Genomic DNA, 17,453 nt, shown 5'->3' on the forward strand with positions numbered 1-17,453 from the left:
TTATTTATCATATATGAAGTTTTTGAGTGCTCCAATTTATCTGGTTTGCTGGTTCCAAACAAGAAGAAAAGTTGCATTTATTTTAATAAGCTCGAAAAAAAGATATTAGGAAATTATTTTTTCTTTCAAACTAGACAGAGTGCTTTAATAATTCATATTATATAACATGAAGACTAAAATTGAACAACTACTTCACTGTATACTCATCAGCAAAAAACTTATGATATGTTATCTTCAGATATAAAATAGAATTTTTGTACAAAAATCACAATATAATAATGATTCTTATTTCACAACCGGAAACTCAGTTGTTTTTTACATAGAAAATCATCATTGGTTGTAGAAACTCCAAAAGGAGTTTTAATGTGTTCAAATCTTTCTGATAGAAACAAGGTTTGCAAATTTCTTAGCTCTGTTGAAACCCTCACTTGTGCTATGAATATTGCCTTCACAGGCCTGTGGTCTGATAGTTTTGACTCACTTCTATTGTACACAAGTTGCTTTAAACCATTTCCATACCACACTATTCGGTCACACCTAAATTAACAACAAACAATTAATTCAATTTGTTAACTATTATTCAATATCAATCTAAATATATAGTTTTGACAATTTTTGTGTCTTACCATGCTGGTGCTCTCTTCTTTTCTGCTTTTTTCCCATGATAACAACATCCATAATACATATCTGAATTTGGAAAATACTTGTATGTTGGAGCAAATTTGATTGGCCCTTCATGCCACCCTCTTAACATGTTTCCGTTCTCTAGCTCCATCATTAGCTTCATTAGTTTTATTGCGTCCATGCATCCCACTAATACAAGTTAGATAAAAAAACAAGAAAGAAAAGAATATTCCTAGAAGATTTTCCAAATTATAATCAAAGTTCAAACCTTAATAAGATACCTGATCATTTTGTAATAAGGAATCCCAGTCTCCTTTTTCAACAAGTAACCGTGTTGATTCTTCTGGTAGAGAAATTCTATAATTTAGATCTCCTAGCAATACTACATGGCTGCACATAAAAGACAAAACTGTGTGTTAGGTGGTAGGACCTAAAAATTAATACAACATTATTGTTTATTCTCTAATTATATCTAAATAAATTTGCAAGAAGCAGGGGAATAGTTAATTAATTTGACCATTCAGTGATTACTAAGAAGAAGTCAACTATATTTAATAACTAATCCACTTGGGTATTACTAATTCTGTAGCTGCAAATGGTTTTTTATTCTCATTTTTTACAATGTTAGTTCTAATTTGTTTGGCTTAGTTTGCAACTTTTCTTCTGTTTAGTTACAAAAAAAGAACAATTTCCTCCCTAGCCCTACCACTAAAATTGAATTAATTAAGGATAAAGTTTGTTAGAAACGTAACAACCAACTAATAATGATGTTAGTGTTTTGGCGGCATCATTTTCTATTTAATTAGGAACAAATTCAAAGCCAGGGACTATATATGATTGGTGAAATGGTGAAGGTTCTTCACTAAAAAAATGAATTCTTTTTTTAAGAGGCAGGAAAATCATATGCACATGAAAAACAAAACTGTTTATTTAATACATATTGGCACCTTGTTTTGATGATTTTGTTAGAAAGGAACTTAATTAATAAAGAAAAAGCAAGGGGGGTGAATAATTATAAAAAATATTTGGACGGTTTCAAGATTATTATACTGACTCATGATCAAGAATCTTTCTTGGCAAATCAAACAAAGGGCCTTTGGGAAAAGTTGTCCGGGAAAATATTTCTGCAACGTTAGAGTTTCTGTGCTTCTCATCTCCTTCTCTTCCCCCTGATGCAAGATGGCTGCACACAAAGCAGAAGCTTGTTTCATGTAACCGAAATCTCACTGACACCGATCCCTGTAAATTAAAATTCAAATAAAGACAATTTTATATCTAACAATAATAATTTGTTAGTATGTATATGTGGTTGAACCGATCCATAAGAGTTTAAATTAACCGTAACTAAATAAAACTTAGCGTTCGGTTAAACTAATTGTGGGGTTAATGAAATGTAATTTGTTTAATTAATTGTAGTTGACCTTGTTTCCTAAGCAGCCCATGATGCCACATCCAATACAAGAGACACTTGGATGGTGAATGAAAGGGCGAAGATCTTTCCTTGTCCACACAGATATGAACACACCAACCATTTGCTTGCTTATGATACACTGGAATTCCTGTGGGCCTCCTTTCCACTCATCATCATTTTCTGTCTTCTTGTTCAGAGCTTCCCTGATTAAGGAATTCCATTTGCTAGAAACCTCGCTGTTTTCTGATCCCAGAACGTTTGATGCCTTCAGAGGCACTATTTCTTGAAACCTGATGATCATTAATTGTTATTTAATTTCTAACTATGTAAATGAATAACTAATTAAAGGCTACATACTTAGTTACTTACCCTAGTACATAGATGTCACAGGAGTTGTTGCATGTGTCCAACAAATCCTCCAAGTTCAAATCTTGGTGTGGTGCAACCCCACCTACGTTCCACGTGCTAACAAAAACCCTTGGATCACACACATAAACCAGTAAAGAAATTAAGAAAAAAGGGGAAGTAGAACAATAGATTTTAATTTTAAGATTTGAAGAAGCTAAGGCTTACTTGTAGTTGTACTTGTTGTAATCTGGATGATGATGAATGGATTGTTGATCAATGGACAACAAGGGTTGCTCATAAGTATGATGATAATCAGCAACAAAGTTGGTGCTTCCTAACCTCTTCTTGAGAATCTTATTAACCACTAATATAGGCCACATGGTCGGATCTATCTAGCTAGCTACCTAGCTTGACATGTCACTACTACTGCATGATTTTAATTTGGTGCGTGGCATCGTAAAGTGTTAGTTGGTGAGTGAATGAAAGGAATATATATAGTGAGATGAATAATCATGAATCATGATGGAGAAGAGCGAGAGAGAGATGTGACGTATAGATGATGTGCATTGTTGAATTCATTCCTTTACAATGTCCTAGTGGGAGAGAGAGAGAGAGAGAAGGAAATTTATGAGAAAAACATGGGTCTACTCTTCTCTGCACATTTGAATTCTTCTGTTTGTTTACTACAATTTATTGAACCATATCTTAATGTTTATCGCATATTTAAATTCTTCAACATGGCTGCAACTCCAAGTGGGATTAGATTAGTGTGGTCCATAGCAAACCAGGCATGCAAGTAACGCAAATAATAATTAATAATAATAAGTCACATATATCTTAATGATCATAATTAACCAAACTTGCATAATATATCTGAAAATATTAATTATCTCCACGACTGAATTATTTGGTGAAAAATAATTTGACACATTTGTTATGTAGCATATGTGATAATCTTGCTAAATTTGTGACTTTAAGAGAACATGTTGTCTCACGCACACCGTAAATATTTTGGTATATATTTAAAACATTAACTACAAATGACTATTTGATAGCAAGTCATAATATCGAGGATTACTCAAATAAAAATATATTTACAATCAATTTGGGTTCGTCTAATGATTAACTCACTTTTTTGCGTAAATGTCGATAATTCGAATTTATTTTATGTATGTAGTAACCTACTGATACTGAACAGACCTTTAAATAGAACTTAGATTTATAATAAATTAATTTTTGACTTGTTAAATTGAAAATATCATAAAAAAACAAAAAAATATTATATAAAAGATAGTAGTTGAAAATTAAACTATTAAATTATTTCATATATTTGATTAAACTACTAAATATAATATTTTTCAATATCTAAGTTATCATTTTCGCCACATGAATATGAGTAACCGTATGTTATGTGTGTCTCCACATGTATGATTGAATTATAGAATAATACTAGAGAGACAATATTAGTGCAATAATTATTTATTTAATTTACCATTTATAATTAATTCATATATGTAACATTCGTAATTATTCACTATTATATCTAATATTATATATTTATTCTAGTAATAATTAATAAATATAAAAAAAGACAGGCTATGACTACCTATAATTAACCTCCAAATTTTGTCCACAAAGATTTTTTTAAATTTAAAAAATACTATATATATATATATATATATTAAAATCAATCATTATATATTTATATATAAATATATGTATTTTAATATATATTTTATACTAATAATAACTAATTTTAATTGTTGATTTTGATATAAACCTAAATAGTTGATTCGAATGGTATTGCTCATAGCCTCATCGTATGGTAGGTTTATTCTTCTTTGTCATAGTTCGAATTCATTAAATTTATATCTGATATTAATTAATGAGAGTGTGTGTATAAATATTAGGATACATGCAAATTGACATTAAAAAAATGTAGTGTATATTTATTATATGTAAGAGTGATGTTTTGTATCTATATATAGCTGATAATTGATAATGATCATAAAACAAAATAAAAAATCTTATTTCTCGATAATGTACAAATTAAATAATGCTTTCATGAAGGAGAAAACGTAAGCTTTTGTTCCTTATTTTGGGTGCCATAAGATATCAATGGAACTAACGTCTGAATTCAGCTTGTTTTGATTATATATATATATATATATATAGAGTGCTTATAGCCTGGGGAAGATGTTCATGAACTTTTCCCGCGTGATCTTCTTGCTCCCTGAGCTTCGTTCTCTGTTTATTAGTAGTGTTAATTTTAGCCACCAAAAAAAAAAAAAAATTAACACACATAAATGATATATATTCTCTGCAATAATGCTTATGTTGATAGAAATTTCTTGAAATGAATATTAAGATGACGTTCTACATTGATGATAAGTTAAATTATGAAATCAATTTTTCTTTTGTCAATAGATATTCATTGATTAATAATTAGTTAAAGACAATAGTATGTTTACAAGAGAGGATAATACATCAAATAATGACGATTACACAAGAGCTAAGCCTATCATTGCAAATTATAAAAACTACACAGCATTATTTTAATTGGTGTCAAATTATATTTTATTTGATTATAGAGTAGAGACTTATATATAATTGTATAGCATACTATTAGTATTACCAGTTCAATTAACGTTGATGCAATGATATTATGTAAAAAAATTTATGTTATTTTTCAGTTAAATTTATGTATTTAGATAGTTATTTTTGTACTAATTTATCAATATATCATTAAATATTTGTGTACCAACAGTGGTTGACACTTATGGATGAGGATCTGTATTTTTTGTTTAACTATTTCTTTTGAGTTTGATACTTACGGGAGGATAGGAATGAAGCTTGTTTGCTCGTCAGTATGCAAAAAATTAATCATTAGACTTCCAACCTCATAAATACCTGATACAAACAAAAAAAATATTAAATATTTGTGTAAAAAATTTTATTTACAGTCTAATAAGTATTAATTATTTTATATATAAATTGAGTATTAGTAATATATGTATACAGAAAGTTTTTGCGGTCTGCCGATTTTAGTAATTTTGGCTAATAATTAGTCAACATAAATATTAAAGTGTTTTTAATAAATAAAATTTATTAATTTATATGTATAAGTTTTGATAAATATAAATATAAATACGAGTATAAATTATTATTGGCTAAATACTAATTTAAAATTATAACTTTTTTTTAAAGTCAATAGTGAAACTTGAATTTATAACCTTTAAACGAAGGTAGAAACTCAACTGCAGTCGAATTCACGTGAAGTTGATAGTCAAAAATTGTTATATAAAAATTTAGTCAAATCATCTAACAACTCTCAGTTATCAATTTCACGTGAAGTCGACTATACCTAGATTTTCACCTGAAATAAATATAAAAAAACTATGCCATTTAAATTATAACTCATTAACAAATTATAATATTGACTAGTAATGTAATACTACTATATATGTATATGTACATGTACTTTCAAGAAGTTAAAACAAGGTTTTCACAAAAATATTTGATAAGCCGTGTACCAATATATAATAATGCGCAGATAGAAAATGGAGGCATACTACTTACTATTCAGATGTCATATAATATATTTTTAATAATATCTAGTTGGCACCATCAATATATATACCCTTAATGCACTCTTTGATGATCAACGTTATTAGTTAATAGTTACCTCATTAGAATAACTTAATACAAATAATCAAGGACCAATCAATCTTTGCCGGCGTCTCGTTGGTGGACCAACGTTCTTGGTTTCTGCCTAATATTGTCATCACATTCATCATATACATTTAAAAATAATCATAGATTAATTAAAAAATGTATCCTTTTTTCCTTCTTCTCATCACTTTTACTTTTGAAAATTATTTTTTATCAATTTTTTTTTCTTTAAATAGTAGACTAATGTGGCTGTGATTTTCTAACTGGAGTTAAAAAACAGCCGACATACTTGGCTGTGTTGTTGAAAGGAACCTCTTCTAAGACTGACTTTTGCATGATATAATTAGTTTAATGTTAAGCACCCAAAAATATGGGACAATTATTATTAAATAAACTAAACTATATGTGCCTGAAATGTGAAGCAATACAATGAAACTGGATGTTGTTGCTTTGTGGATTATTATATAGTAAGCTATAAATGTTACTGATGATGATTGTCCGTACAACCTTTCCAATTTGTTTTGTAAATAATTTTTGATAATTTAAACTAATTAAGTACAAAATGTTGAGGGTTACTTTAGTGAAATTAGACAAATTATTTGCTAATTATTATGCAAATTTTTAGTAAATTTTTTGTTGGTTCGATATTTATTATTTGGGAGTAAAATTTATTTTTTTTTTAGTAGTAATTTTTAAATATGTATCAAAGACTCTTCTTTGAACAAGACTAAGAAAAAGAGAAATATAAACTGAAATTTAAGTATTTGAATTGAAAAGAGAAGAAAGAAAAAGAGTACATTGCAAAAGGAAAAATACTTGTTGAAATCGAATTTTAATCTCTGTCTCTTATGAATTTTGTATATTTATAGATTTCTTCAACCAAGCAAATTTTATCATATATTTCATATGCAAAACTTGAAAAGTAACTGTCCCTGTCAATACATGTGTTGTGAAATTGTCTTCAGCTGTTTTAACCATCGATTCTAACACTGTTTCAATTATTACTCTATTTCACTTCGACCAACTTCATCAAACTAAATATCTTTCTCCTATCTATAACCTTATTTCGACAAAAGCTTATCACACACGACAAGATTTATTATGTACAATCTTCGATGCTAATATTGCACCGTTTTTAATTTATAATTTATTTTAATTGACTAACACTAACCAACTTAGGTTGGTCGAGTGGTCAGTTCACTCATCTACTTAAGTAAATATTAGGGATTTGAATCCTTCCTTGTACATGCAGCAATTTATTGGCCAACGATACACCCTTAATCAGAACTCAAATCTATAACGAATTAGTAATATAAATTGCACTGCTCATTAATTACCGTACTTTTCGTAAAAATAATACAAATTAAACAATTTATATATTAAGAGGATTAGATGCTCCGCATAATATTCGAAAATCCTTTGCATAATTATATATATAATATATGCATGCATTTGGACGAATTAACGAAGGATAAGACAAGAAGGAGTGTTATGAAAAGATTAATTAATTTATCAATGAGGTTGCACTTCATAAGTTAAGTTGCAGTTGCACTACTGACACCAAAAGTGTAGCTCAAATCAGACAGGTGTTGACCTGTTATTGTCCCTGTGGTCCAAGCTAACCCCTTTTCAACCATTCCATTATCTAGCATGCTTCTATCAACCCTTACTATTATGCATATGCACCGCACTAATAATAATGGTTATGTGTTAACTTTTAGGAGTTATTTTAAGTATTAATCCAATGTTTAATTCTTTATTTGTGAATACATGTGAGATATGCGACTAGTGAATCTCCAGGTATATATGCAACTAAAGAGTAAAAAATGCTATGTATATATATCAAAGTAAAACAAACTAAATAATAGAGCATAAGTATAATATATGAGAACGAAAAATATGCGTTGCAGTTGTATCGCTTGATAGAGAATAAATTGAATCACGATGGATTGTGGAATAAGCCATATTTGTTATTCAAATAAATTATTATAATATTAAATTACAACAGAAAAGATCGAGACTCTTCCACCATCATCGCAATGAGTTCATCATCACTCAATTTTGAAAGTGCAAAAAAGAAAATGAATTTAACATAGTACATATGTTTTATTACAATTATAAGTCCAGACTGGAAGCCAAATTACAGCAAATATATTGGAACAAATGTTGCCCTCTTATTTGTATTGAATCGTTTAATTATTCAAACCGTATTTAGATAATCTTTCCTAATAGAAAAGAGGGATGCTAAGGAACCAAAAGAGTATTAGTCAAAAATCAGTCAAATATTTTTGGGTAAATCTAAAATTTTTACAGATTAATATATATGGATGTTTCTTTTGCTAAGTATTAGAATATTTTTTTTATACTAAATAAATATTCTTTTATATATTTTTCAAATTTTTTTGTATTGTAAATATGAATGTCTCTATTTTTTTAAATTTTATAGATATTTAATTATTTTTGTTAAAATATAATTAGATGTTTCTTTTGTTAAGTATTAGGATATTTTTTCCATATTAAATGAATATTTTTTTTAATAATTTTGTAATTGTGTAGTTTGCAGTTTTTTTAATCATCAAAACGGCACTTAATATCGTAAAACGTAAAGAACAACATCTGCAAAAAAAACATGAAATAAAAATAAAAAATAAAATTTTATTATTTTCACTTTTTTTTATAAAATTTAAAAATAAAAAACACTAAAATAAAATAAAAATAAAAAAGCAAAAGCACATTAGATTACTATCAATTGAACTCTACAAATCAAAGTCAATATTTTTCCTATACACTTGCTTCTTGGATTGAACACTGTTACGGCCTGGCCCAAAAAACGCACGGGCCGGTCCGACCCGATCTCTACCCGACCCGGTCACGTGCCCTCCAATCGACCCGGACACGCGCCCTGTACGGCTCACACGCGGCTGCAGGACAACGTCCTCTGAAATATGGGCCTGTCCTCGTCTTGGGGCCCACTACTGACATGTATATAAGGGGAAGATTGGCTCTTCCCCCGAGGTACGTCACCTTACACATCACTTCCCCTGCTTGTACGATTTCTGACTTAGGCGTCGGAGTGTCTTTGCAGGTGGCACCCCCCTTCGTCCATTCACCAGCTCAAGTGCTCGCCAGCTCGGCTAGTCCGCCACCAGTGCGACCCAAGTTAAGGCGTCCTCACCTACCCATCGTTCCACCTGTATACCCGACCTGTCCGGAATCCGACAACCGAACATTGGCGCCGTCTGTGGGGACCCCCTTTGCCTGAATGGAAGTCGCGCCGGGCCCCGGCGACCGAGCTCGAGTAGCCGGAGCGGAGGGGGCAGCCTCCGTCGCCTCACAACGAGGAGGCCGGAGATCCCCCAACAACACGCGAGAACCCGACCGTTCGGGGGAACGGGCGGCGATAGCGCCATAATAATGCAGGAGCTACGCCACAGAGTCCAGAACCTTGAACGACAGCTAGCCGACCGGGAGAGGGATGGATGGTCTACCGATCCAAGCTACACCCCGTCTCCCGGGGGCGAGGAGGAAGAGAGCTCTCACCGAAGCCACTCACGGCGTATATCTGCATCCCGGACGGAAACAGAGGAATCACCTATTCCAAGAAGACGGAACGACACGGTCATCTACTCTCGCGGCAGACAAACTCGCCGAACGACAAGAGGTCGTGAGGACGGAGAAGGGAAAGCCGAGAGAACACGACAACCTGTGATAATGGGTGCCACGCCGTTCCACCGATCTATCCTCGAGGTCCGGTTGCCGAAACACTTCGACAAACCGACGGACATGAGGTATGACGGAACCCAAGACCCTCTAGAACATCTCACGGCCTTTGAGGCCAGGATGAACCTAGAGGGAGTAGGCGACGAGGTAAGGTGCCGCGCCTTCCCGGTAACCTTAGCAGGACCAGCGATCAGATGGTTTAATGGCCTCCCTCAAGGTTCTATCTATACCTTCTCAGATATTAGCCGCGCGTTTCTGGCTCAATTTACAACGCGAATAGCAAAGGCCAAACATCCTATCAATCTCCTCGGGGTAACCCAGAGACAGGGAGAGCCGACCAGGAGGTACTTAGATCGGTTCAACGACGAATGCTTGGAAATCGACGGCCTGACCGACTCGGTGGCCAGTCTCTGCCTGACGAACGGCCTCCTCAACGAGAACTTCCGGAAACACCTTACCACGAAGCCGGTTTGGACGATGCATGAAATCCAAACGGTGGCCAAAGAGTACATAAACGACGAGGAAGTCAGCCGGGTCGTGGCAGCCAATAAGCGGCAGTCTGGTTACGGCCAGACCCGGCAGTCCGGTGGCGACGGGGAGAGAGCAAAAGAAAAGGTTAGGGAGGAGGCATCGAACAAAGCTCCTAGGCCGTTCCCTCGAGTCGGAAAGTTCACTAACTACACTCCACTCACCCTCCCCGTTGTGGAAGTCTATCAACAAATAGCTGAGAAAGGAATTCTTCCGAAGCCCCGACCACTCAAGGACCGCACAGGTGGAAACAAGAACCTTTATTGTGACTACCATAAGGGATATGGCCATCAAACACAGGACTGTTTCGACCTAAAGGATGCATTGGAACAGGCGATAAGGGAAGGGAAGCTAGCAGCGTTCTCCCATCTCATCAGGGAGCCGAGAAGGCGCTATCGCGATCAGGATGAGGAAGGCAAGACACGCCCGATCAAACGGCGACAGGAGCCCGAAGACAGAGACCACGGCCTAACGGTGATAAACGTGGTAACGGCAAAAAACGCTGCACCAAAGTCCCGATCGGCACACAAGAAAGACGCCAGGGTTCTGGCGATCTCATCCACACCTGTGCAGAATACCAAAAAACCTCCGTCCATCTCTTTCGGCCCAGAAGATCAATGGTTCAGCGACGCCCCGGAAAACCCTCCCATGGTCATAACGGCCAGAGTGGGAACCGGCCTCGTCAAGCGGATCCTTGTCGACACCGGGGCTGATTCAAACATCATGTTCCGCAACGTGTTCGACGCACTGGGGCTGAAGGATGCCGACCTGACGACCCACCAGCACGGGGTTATCGGGTTAAGCGACCACTTCATCAAACCAGACGGGGTCATTTCCCTGCCGATCTCGGTAGGCCAGAAGCAAGGCCGAAGATCGGCGATGGCCGAATTCATGATCCTCCGAGACTCCACAGCCTACAACATCATCTTGGGAAGAAAAACAATCAATGATTTTGAAGCCATAATCAACACCAAGCTGCTAGTTATGAAGTTTGTCGCCGATGATGGATCCATAGGGACCATAAGAGGAGACCTCGAGACGGCGGTCGCTTGTGACAACGCCAGCCTTTCCCTCAGAAAGAAGTCCAAGGAAGCATCTGGCGTATTCCTGGCCGACCTTGATGCCAGAGTAGAGGACAACCCGAGGCCGGAACCAGAAGGGGACCTGGAGAAATTTAGCATCGGCGACGAAGGGGAAAAGTTCACATTCGTTAACAAGAACCTCCCGCATGAGTTGAAGGAGCCTTTGATTGAAATGATAAGGGCCAACAAGGACCTCTTCGCATGGACGCCAGCCGACATGCCGGGCATTGATCCACAAATCATTTCACATCACTTAGCCGTCAAGCCAGACGCACGCCCAGTGGCTCAGCGAAGGAGAAAGATGTCGGCAGAAAGAGCGGAGGAGGTAGCCAAGCAAACGGCCGGCCTCCTAGAGGCAGGTTTCATACGGGAAGTAGACTACTCGACGTGGCTCTCAAATGTGGTATTAGTGAAAAAACACAATGGCAGGTGGAGAATGTGCGTGGACTACTCTGACCTTAACAAAGCATGCCCCAAAGATTGCTTCCCACTCCCCAACATAGATGCACTCGTCGACGCTGCGGCGGGGTACCGGTATCTGAGTTTCATGGATGCCTACTCTGGTTACAATCAGATACCGATGCACCGACCAGACGAGGACAAAACGGCGTTCATAACGCCAGGAGGAACGTTCTGCTATAAGGTAATGCCATTTGGCTTAAAAAATGCAGGGGCAACGTATCAAAGGCTGATGAACAGGATATTCCACAACCTCATAGGAAAAACGGTCGAAGTTTACGTGGACGACATCCTGGCAAAGACAACACGACCTGATGACCTCCTAAACGACCTGGCAAGCGTATTTGCGTCCCTCCGTCAACATGGCATGAGGTTGAACCCCCTCAAGTGCGCCTTCGCCATGGAAGCCGGCAAGTTCCTGGGATTCATGATAACTCAAAGAGGGGTAGAGGCTAACCCGGAGAAGTGCCAGGCAATACTTCAGATGAAGAGCCCGGGATGTATCAAGGACGTCCAGAGGTTGGCAGGAAGGTTGACATCACTCTCTCGGTTTCTCGGAGCCTCAGCGGCAAAGGCCCTGCCGTTTTTTAACCTCATGAAGAAAGGGATGGTGTTCGAATGGACACCAGCGTGCGAAGAAGCCTTTCGACACTTCAAGGAAATCTTGGCGGCACCCCCCGTTCTCGGGAAGCCAAGAGACGGGGAACCACTATACCTGTATCTCGCCATAACAAGCGAAGCCCTAGCCGCAGTGCTAGTACGGGAGGACGGGAAGACCCAACAGCCAGTCTACTTCATAAGCAGGGCTCTGCAAGGAGCAGAATTAAGATACAGCAAGTTGGAAAAGCTAGCCTTAGCGCTCCTAACCTCCTCGAGAAGGTTGAAGCAATACTTCCAGAGTCACCAAGTGGTCGTCAGGACAGACCAAGGGATTAGGCAAGTTCTCCAAAAGCCCGACCTGGCGGGAAGAATGATGACTTGGTCCATCGAACTCTCTCAATATGACATACGATACGAGCCCCGGCAAGCCATCAAGGCGCAGGCCATGGCGGATTTTTTGGTTGAAGTAGCAGGAGATCCAGGCGAAGACATAGGCACACGGTGGAAGCTCCATGTGGACGGAGCCTCCAACCAGACCTACGGAGGAGCCGGGATCATCCTAGAAAGTCCAAACGGGGTCGTATACGAACAGTCGGTCAGATTCGAGTTTCCCATCTCGAACAATCAAGCAGAATACGAAGCCCTCATTGGAGGCTTAACCCTAGCAACAGAGGTCGGCGCAAAAAGGCTGGAAGTATGCAGCGATTCCCAAGTCGTCACTTCCCAAGTGAACGGCAGCTACCAAGCCAAGGACCCCTTGTTGCAGAAGTACTTGGAAAAGGTCAAAAGCTTGAGCCAAAAGTTCGACGAGGTCACGATCCAGCATGTACCCAGGGAAAGGAACACACGAGCAGACCTTCTATCAAAATTAGCCAGCACGAAGCCAGGGGAGGGAAACCGGTCTCTCATCCAAGGCATGACAAGGGAACCCGCGATCACACTACACATAACGACCCTAAGTCCTTCATGGCTAGACCCCATCACCAACTACTTAGAACACGGCCAAGTCCCTGGCGACGAAAAGGATGCGGTGAAGTTAAGGAGGGAAGCGGCCAAATACGCCGTCATCCAAGGACAGCTGTTCAGAAAGGGGCTCAGCCAACCCCTACTGAAGTGCCTACACCCCGACCAAACGGACTACGTCCTCAGGGAAGTCCACGAGGGCTGCTGTGGGCACCACATCGGAGGGAAAGCCCTAGCGAGGAAGTTGATCCGAGCTGGGTACTACTGGCCGACGATGATGGTAGATTCCAAAGAGTTTGTCAAAAAATGCATAAAGTGCCAACAGAACGCCAATTTTGCCAAAGCACCGGCAAACGAGTTAAGCTTGCTGACGACTGCTCGGCCGTTCGCTCAATGGGGAGTCGACCTCTTAGGGCCCTTCCCTGTCGGCCCTGGGCAGGTCAAATATCTCATAGTGGCAATTGATTACTATACCAAGTGGATAGAAGCCGAACCATTGGCTAGCATATCCTCAGCCAATTGCAGAAAATTCATGTGGAGGCAGGTGATAACACGGTTCGGGATACCAGAAGTCGTCATCTCGGACAACGGCACACAATTTACTGACAAAAAGTTCACGGGATTTCTCAACGGCCTAGGAATAAGGCAAAAGTTCTCTTCGGTAGAACACCCTCGGACGAATGGACAAGTGGAGTCCGCCAACAAGGTTATCCTTTCAGGGCTAAAGAGGAGGTTGGACAACAAAAAGGGTGCTTGGGCCGATGAACTGGCATCAGTTCTCTGGTCTTACCGAACGACCGAGCAGTCCTCCACCAAAGAAACTCCTTTCCGGTTAACGTACGGGGTGGACGCGGTGATACCCGTAGAAATCGGAGAACCAAGCCCACGACTTCTTTTGAAAGGAGTGGGGGAAGCCGTAGAAAAGGACCTGATAGAAGAAGCCCGAGAAATGGCCCACTTGACAGAAACGGCGCTAAAACAAAGAGTGGCGCTCCACTACAACACCAAAATACTCAAGAGGGAATTCGAGCCAAACGACCTCGTCCTGAGGCGAAATGATATCGGCCTGCCGACCCCCGGAGAAGGCAAGCTGGCGGCCAACTGGGAAGGCCCATTTAGAGTCAAGAAAGTGATGGGAAAAGGAGCATACAAATTAGAAAGACTCGACGGCAAGGAAGTCCCGAGAACTTGGAATGCGGACAACCTTAGAAGATTCTACTCCTTGAAGACGGAGCGACCTGCCGACTAATCTAGCTAAGTAGTTAATTCGTCATTTGAACTTCATAGTAACTTTCAAGTCTTTTATGTGGATACCGAATAAGATACACTTGTGCAAATTCTCCGTTCTATCTTACCTCCGTTTTTCAGATAAATCATCTTGTCATGACTAGCAACGACACCCAACCCGGGACTGATCACCCCGGGAGGTCATCAACTACCGTTGTAACAAGCAGCTACACAAGAGCCCACGGGCCGCCGATATAAACAACTATAAACCAAAAACGGTTACTAAAAACGACAACAAAATCGGACAAGTAAGAAAAACTTCATTACGACAACACGAGCAAACGACCAAAGAGTCATTGTTCACAAGCCAATATTAAAACGGCAAAGATTAAACTGTTCGTAAGCCAAAACGGCTAAAAACAACTGTCTACAAGCCAAAACAAAACGGCTAAACAAAAACGATGGAACAAAGAGTTCATTTCTTCGGAACATCAACAACCTGGCCATCCTTAATAATCTTAAAAACGCCAATTGCCGACGTGTCGAACTCGGGGGCAACAATTTTGATTTGGGCCTTCAGGGCTTCCTCGGTGCCCAAAATCGCGCCTTTACCCTGTTTAACGACGTCTTTGTACTTGGCCTTCCATGTTGCCAGTTCGGCCTCCACGGCCCGCTTCCCCTCCTCGACTTCGGCCGTACGCTTCTGCGCCTCGCCGACCTGTTTCTCCAGAGCCATCTCACGCTCGACCAGACGTTCAATCGTTGCGTCCGACTCTTTCTGTTTCTTCTCGGCAGCTGTTAACTTTTGTTCGGCGGAGGCAGCTTTCTGCTCAGCGGCGGTAGCCTTCTTCTCGGCGGCGTCCAACTTCTCCGAAGATTGAGTCAACTGCTGCCGGAGAGTTTCCACTTCACTTTTCAATTCGTTGTTGGCCTTCCCAGCGGAGGCCAACTTCCGACGAAGAGACTCCATCCCGGACAACTCGAACTCGGCCTTCCGAGCAATAACCGCACCGCACAGAAGAGTGCGGTACATCCACCTCGCCTGCCCGGCAAGGGATGACTCATGGAAATGTTCCTCCGTACCAGGGATCAGCTGGGTGTCTATAAATTTTGTGGCGTCGAAATTCCTTTCCATAACGGTAAGGACACCCTCGGGACTAGACGATGCCGTGGATGTCTTTTTTCTCTTTCTCTTCAGGCTAGAGACCTCCACCACCTCCTCCTCATCATCCGATTTAGGCACCGAACCCCCAATCCCGGCAACCTCACGGATAGGGGAAACATGGACCGCCTTGCCACCTTCAACCGAGGCGCCCTGAGCCGAGGTCTCGATCCCGTCGGTTGCGGCCCTCTGTTCGGGAACATCCTGGCCCTCCGGGGGAGCATTAGGCCCCTCGGAGACAGGCTGCTCGTCACCTTCCTCATCATCGCCGCCGGCAAGAAAGGTTTGAAACAGATCGGTAAGGCCCGTCACCGACGCAGACATATCCACTGCAAGAAACCAAAGAAGGTCGGTTAGTCGTCACGCAATATCAATAAAGGGAAAAAGATAAAGCGTAAAGTAAAGAGCTTCTCACAAATATAATTACGACCGGAGTCCCGATCACCCATGAGGAGGTGGGGATTTACTGGGTTCCTCCCAAAAACCGCGTTTAGCACCTCGGCAATCTGCTGATCTTCTGCCGACATGTTTTTCCTTCGCTGAGCCACTGGGCGTGCGTCTGGCTTGACGGCTAAGTGATGTGAAATGAACTATTGGCTCCTGCCCCGAAGCTCCAATAAGTCGGGATGAGCCGTACCCCCTCCAGAGACAACCAAAAGGGGTGGCGACCTTTGGCCGGGCGGACTTTAAAATACTTGTCCTTAAACCCATGGTAAGAATCTTCGAACAAGCCGAAGATCTTCCGACCCTGAGCAGCCCGGAAGGACATGAACCCTTTCCTATGTTTCCCCTGCTTGGAAGGGTTTGTGAGGGTGAAGAAGAAGAGGAAGACATCTACGGACACCGGCAGGTCGAGATATTCACAAACCATCTCGAAACAGCGGATCGAAGCCCAACTGTTCGGATGCAACTGCGACGGTGACACGGAAATTCGGTTTAAGAGCGCCATTTGAAAGGCGGAGAACGGAATGCGAACTCCGACTTGAGTGAACATGGCCTTGTAGAACCAAATCCAGTCGGCAACCCGGCTGGGTTGGAAGTTGATTTCATACAACCGCTCGTGAGCAGCCGGGACGAAGGCGTCATAATTGGCCTCCTCGTCAGTCCCGCCACACAAATACCCGGCTTGTCGGAACTCGGTGAGCTCCTCCTCGCTCATTTGGTTGGGTGAATCCCTCACATCTGAGACGACCCAAGCGTACTGGTCGTAAGCCGCAGGGTTAACGGATGCTCGGGAGACCGTGCGGGCCATACCTACATGGGGGTACCATCCAGTTAGTCTAAGAGATCGGTCGCTCAGGCCGAAAACAAACACCACCCCCCACGATTTCCCGACTAAAGGCAAACAAGACTAAGTCTAAAGGAACGAGAAAAAGCCTACCCTAGAATGGTACTTTCCCCCCTAACACGTCTACTCGCAACTAAGGCTACGCAGTAATATCAAAAGAACCAAGCAACAAACATACCAAAAATAATGCCTAAAAAGAGGGATGATTCGAAAATTACCTAAGTTGATGGAGAAAAGGATGATTGCGAGTCTGGAAAAGTGCAAGGAACACGAACGGAGGCACCACAGCAACGCCCTGGAATCTTGTAGCAAGGAGGAAGAAAGGAAGAATAGGGAGCGTGAGAAAAGTATAGAAATGTCAAAACCGAT

At 40.3% G+C, this 17,453-nt stretch overlaps 2 protein-coding genes across 4 annotated transcripts; one reads left to right on the forward strand and one right to left on the reverse strand.

Moving 5' to 3' along the window:
* Positions 1–200: 200 nt before the first annotated feature.
* Positions 201–3,047, reverse strand: LOC112792489 (type IV inositol polyphosphate 5-phosphatase 9). 3 transcript variants are annotated; one of them, XR_011870093.1, is made up of 7 exons: positions 2,609–2,978; positions 2,405–2,512; positions 2,046–2,325; positions 1,679–1,863; positions 906–1,014; positions 627–813; positions 201–537 (listed from the first exon to the last, which is right to left on the reverse strand). XR_011870093.1 is itself a non-coding variant. In XM_025835748.3 (7 exons), exons 1-7 carry the CDS (start codon positions 2,761–2,763, stop codon positions 291–293), a joined length of 1,239 nt encoding a protein of 412 aa, XP_025691533.1. In that variant the 5' UTR covers positions 2,764–3,047; the 3' UTR covers positions 201–290. The 3 variants fall into 3 exon arrangements, 2 of the variants coding, with proteins under 2 accessions (XP_025691533.1, XP_072068999.1); XM_025835748.3 differs by having other exon boundaries at positions 627–781; positions 2,609–3,047; XM_072212898.1 differs by having other exon boundaries at positions 627–781; positions 2,405–2,500; positions 2,609–2,905.
* A 6,422-nt stretch (positions 3,048–9,469) lies between these two features.
* LOC140177785 (uncharacterized) lies at positions 9,470–14,656 on the forward strand. The gene is made up of 2 exons (XM_072210956.1): positions 9,470–11,744; positions 12,057–14,656. Exons 1-2 carry the CDS (start codon positions 9,470–9,472, stop codon positions 14,654–14,656), a joined length of 4,875 nt encoding a protein of 1,624 aa, XP_072067057.1.
* Positions 14,657–17,453: the final 2,797 nt, after the last annotated feature.

This window comes from Arachis hypogaea, chromosome 13, assembly GCF_003086295.3.
Source record: "Arachis hypogaea cultivar Tifrunner chromosome 13, arahy.Tifrunner.gnm2.J5K5, whole genome shotgun sequence".
NCBI classification, from domain to species: Eukaryota; Viridiplantae; Streptophyta; class Magnoliopsida; order Fabales; family Fabaceae; genus Arachis; species Arachis hypogaea.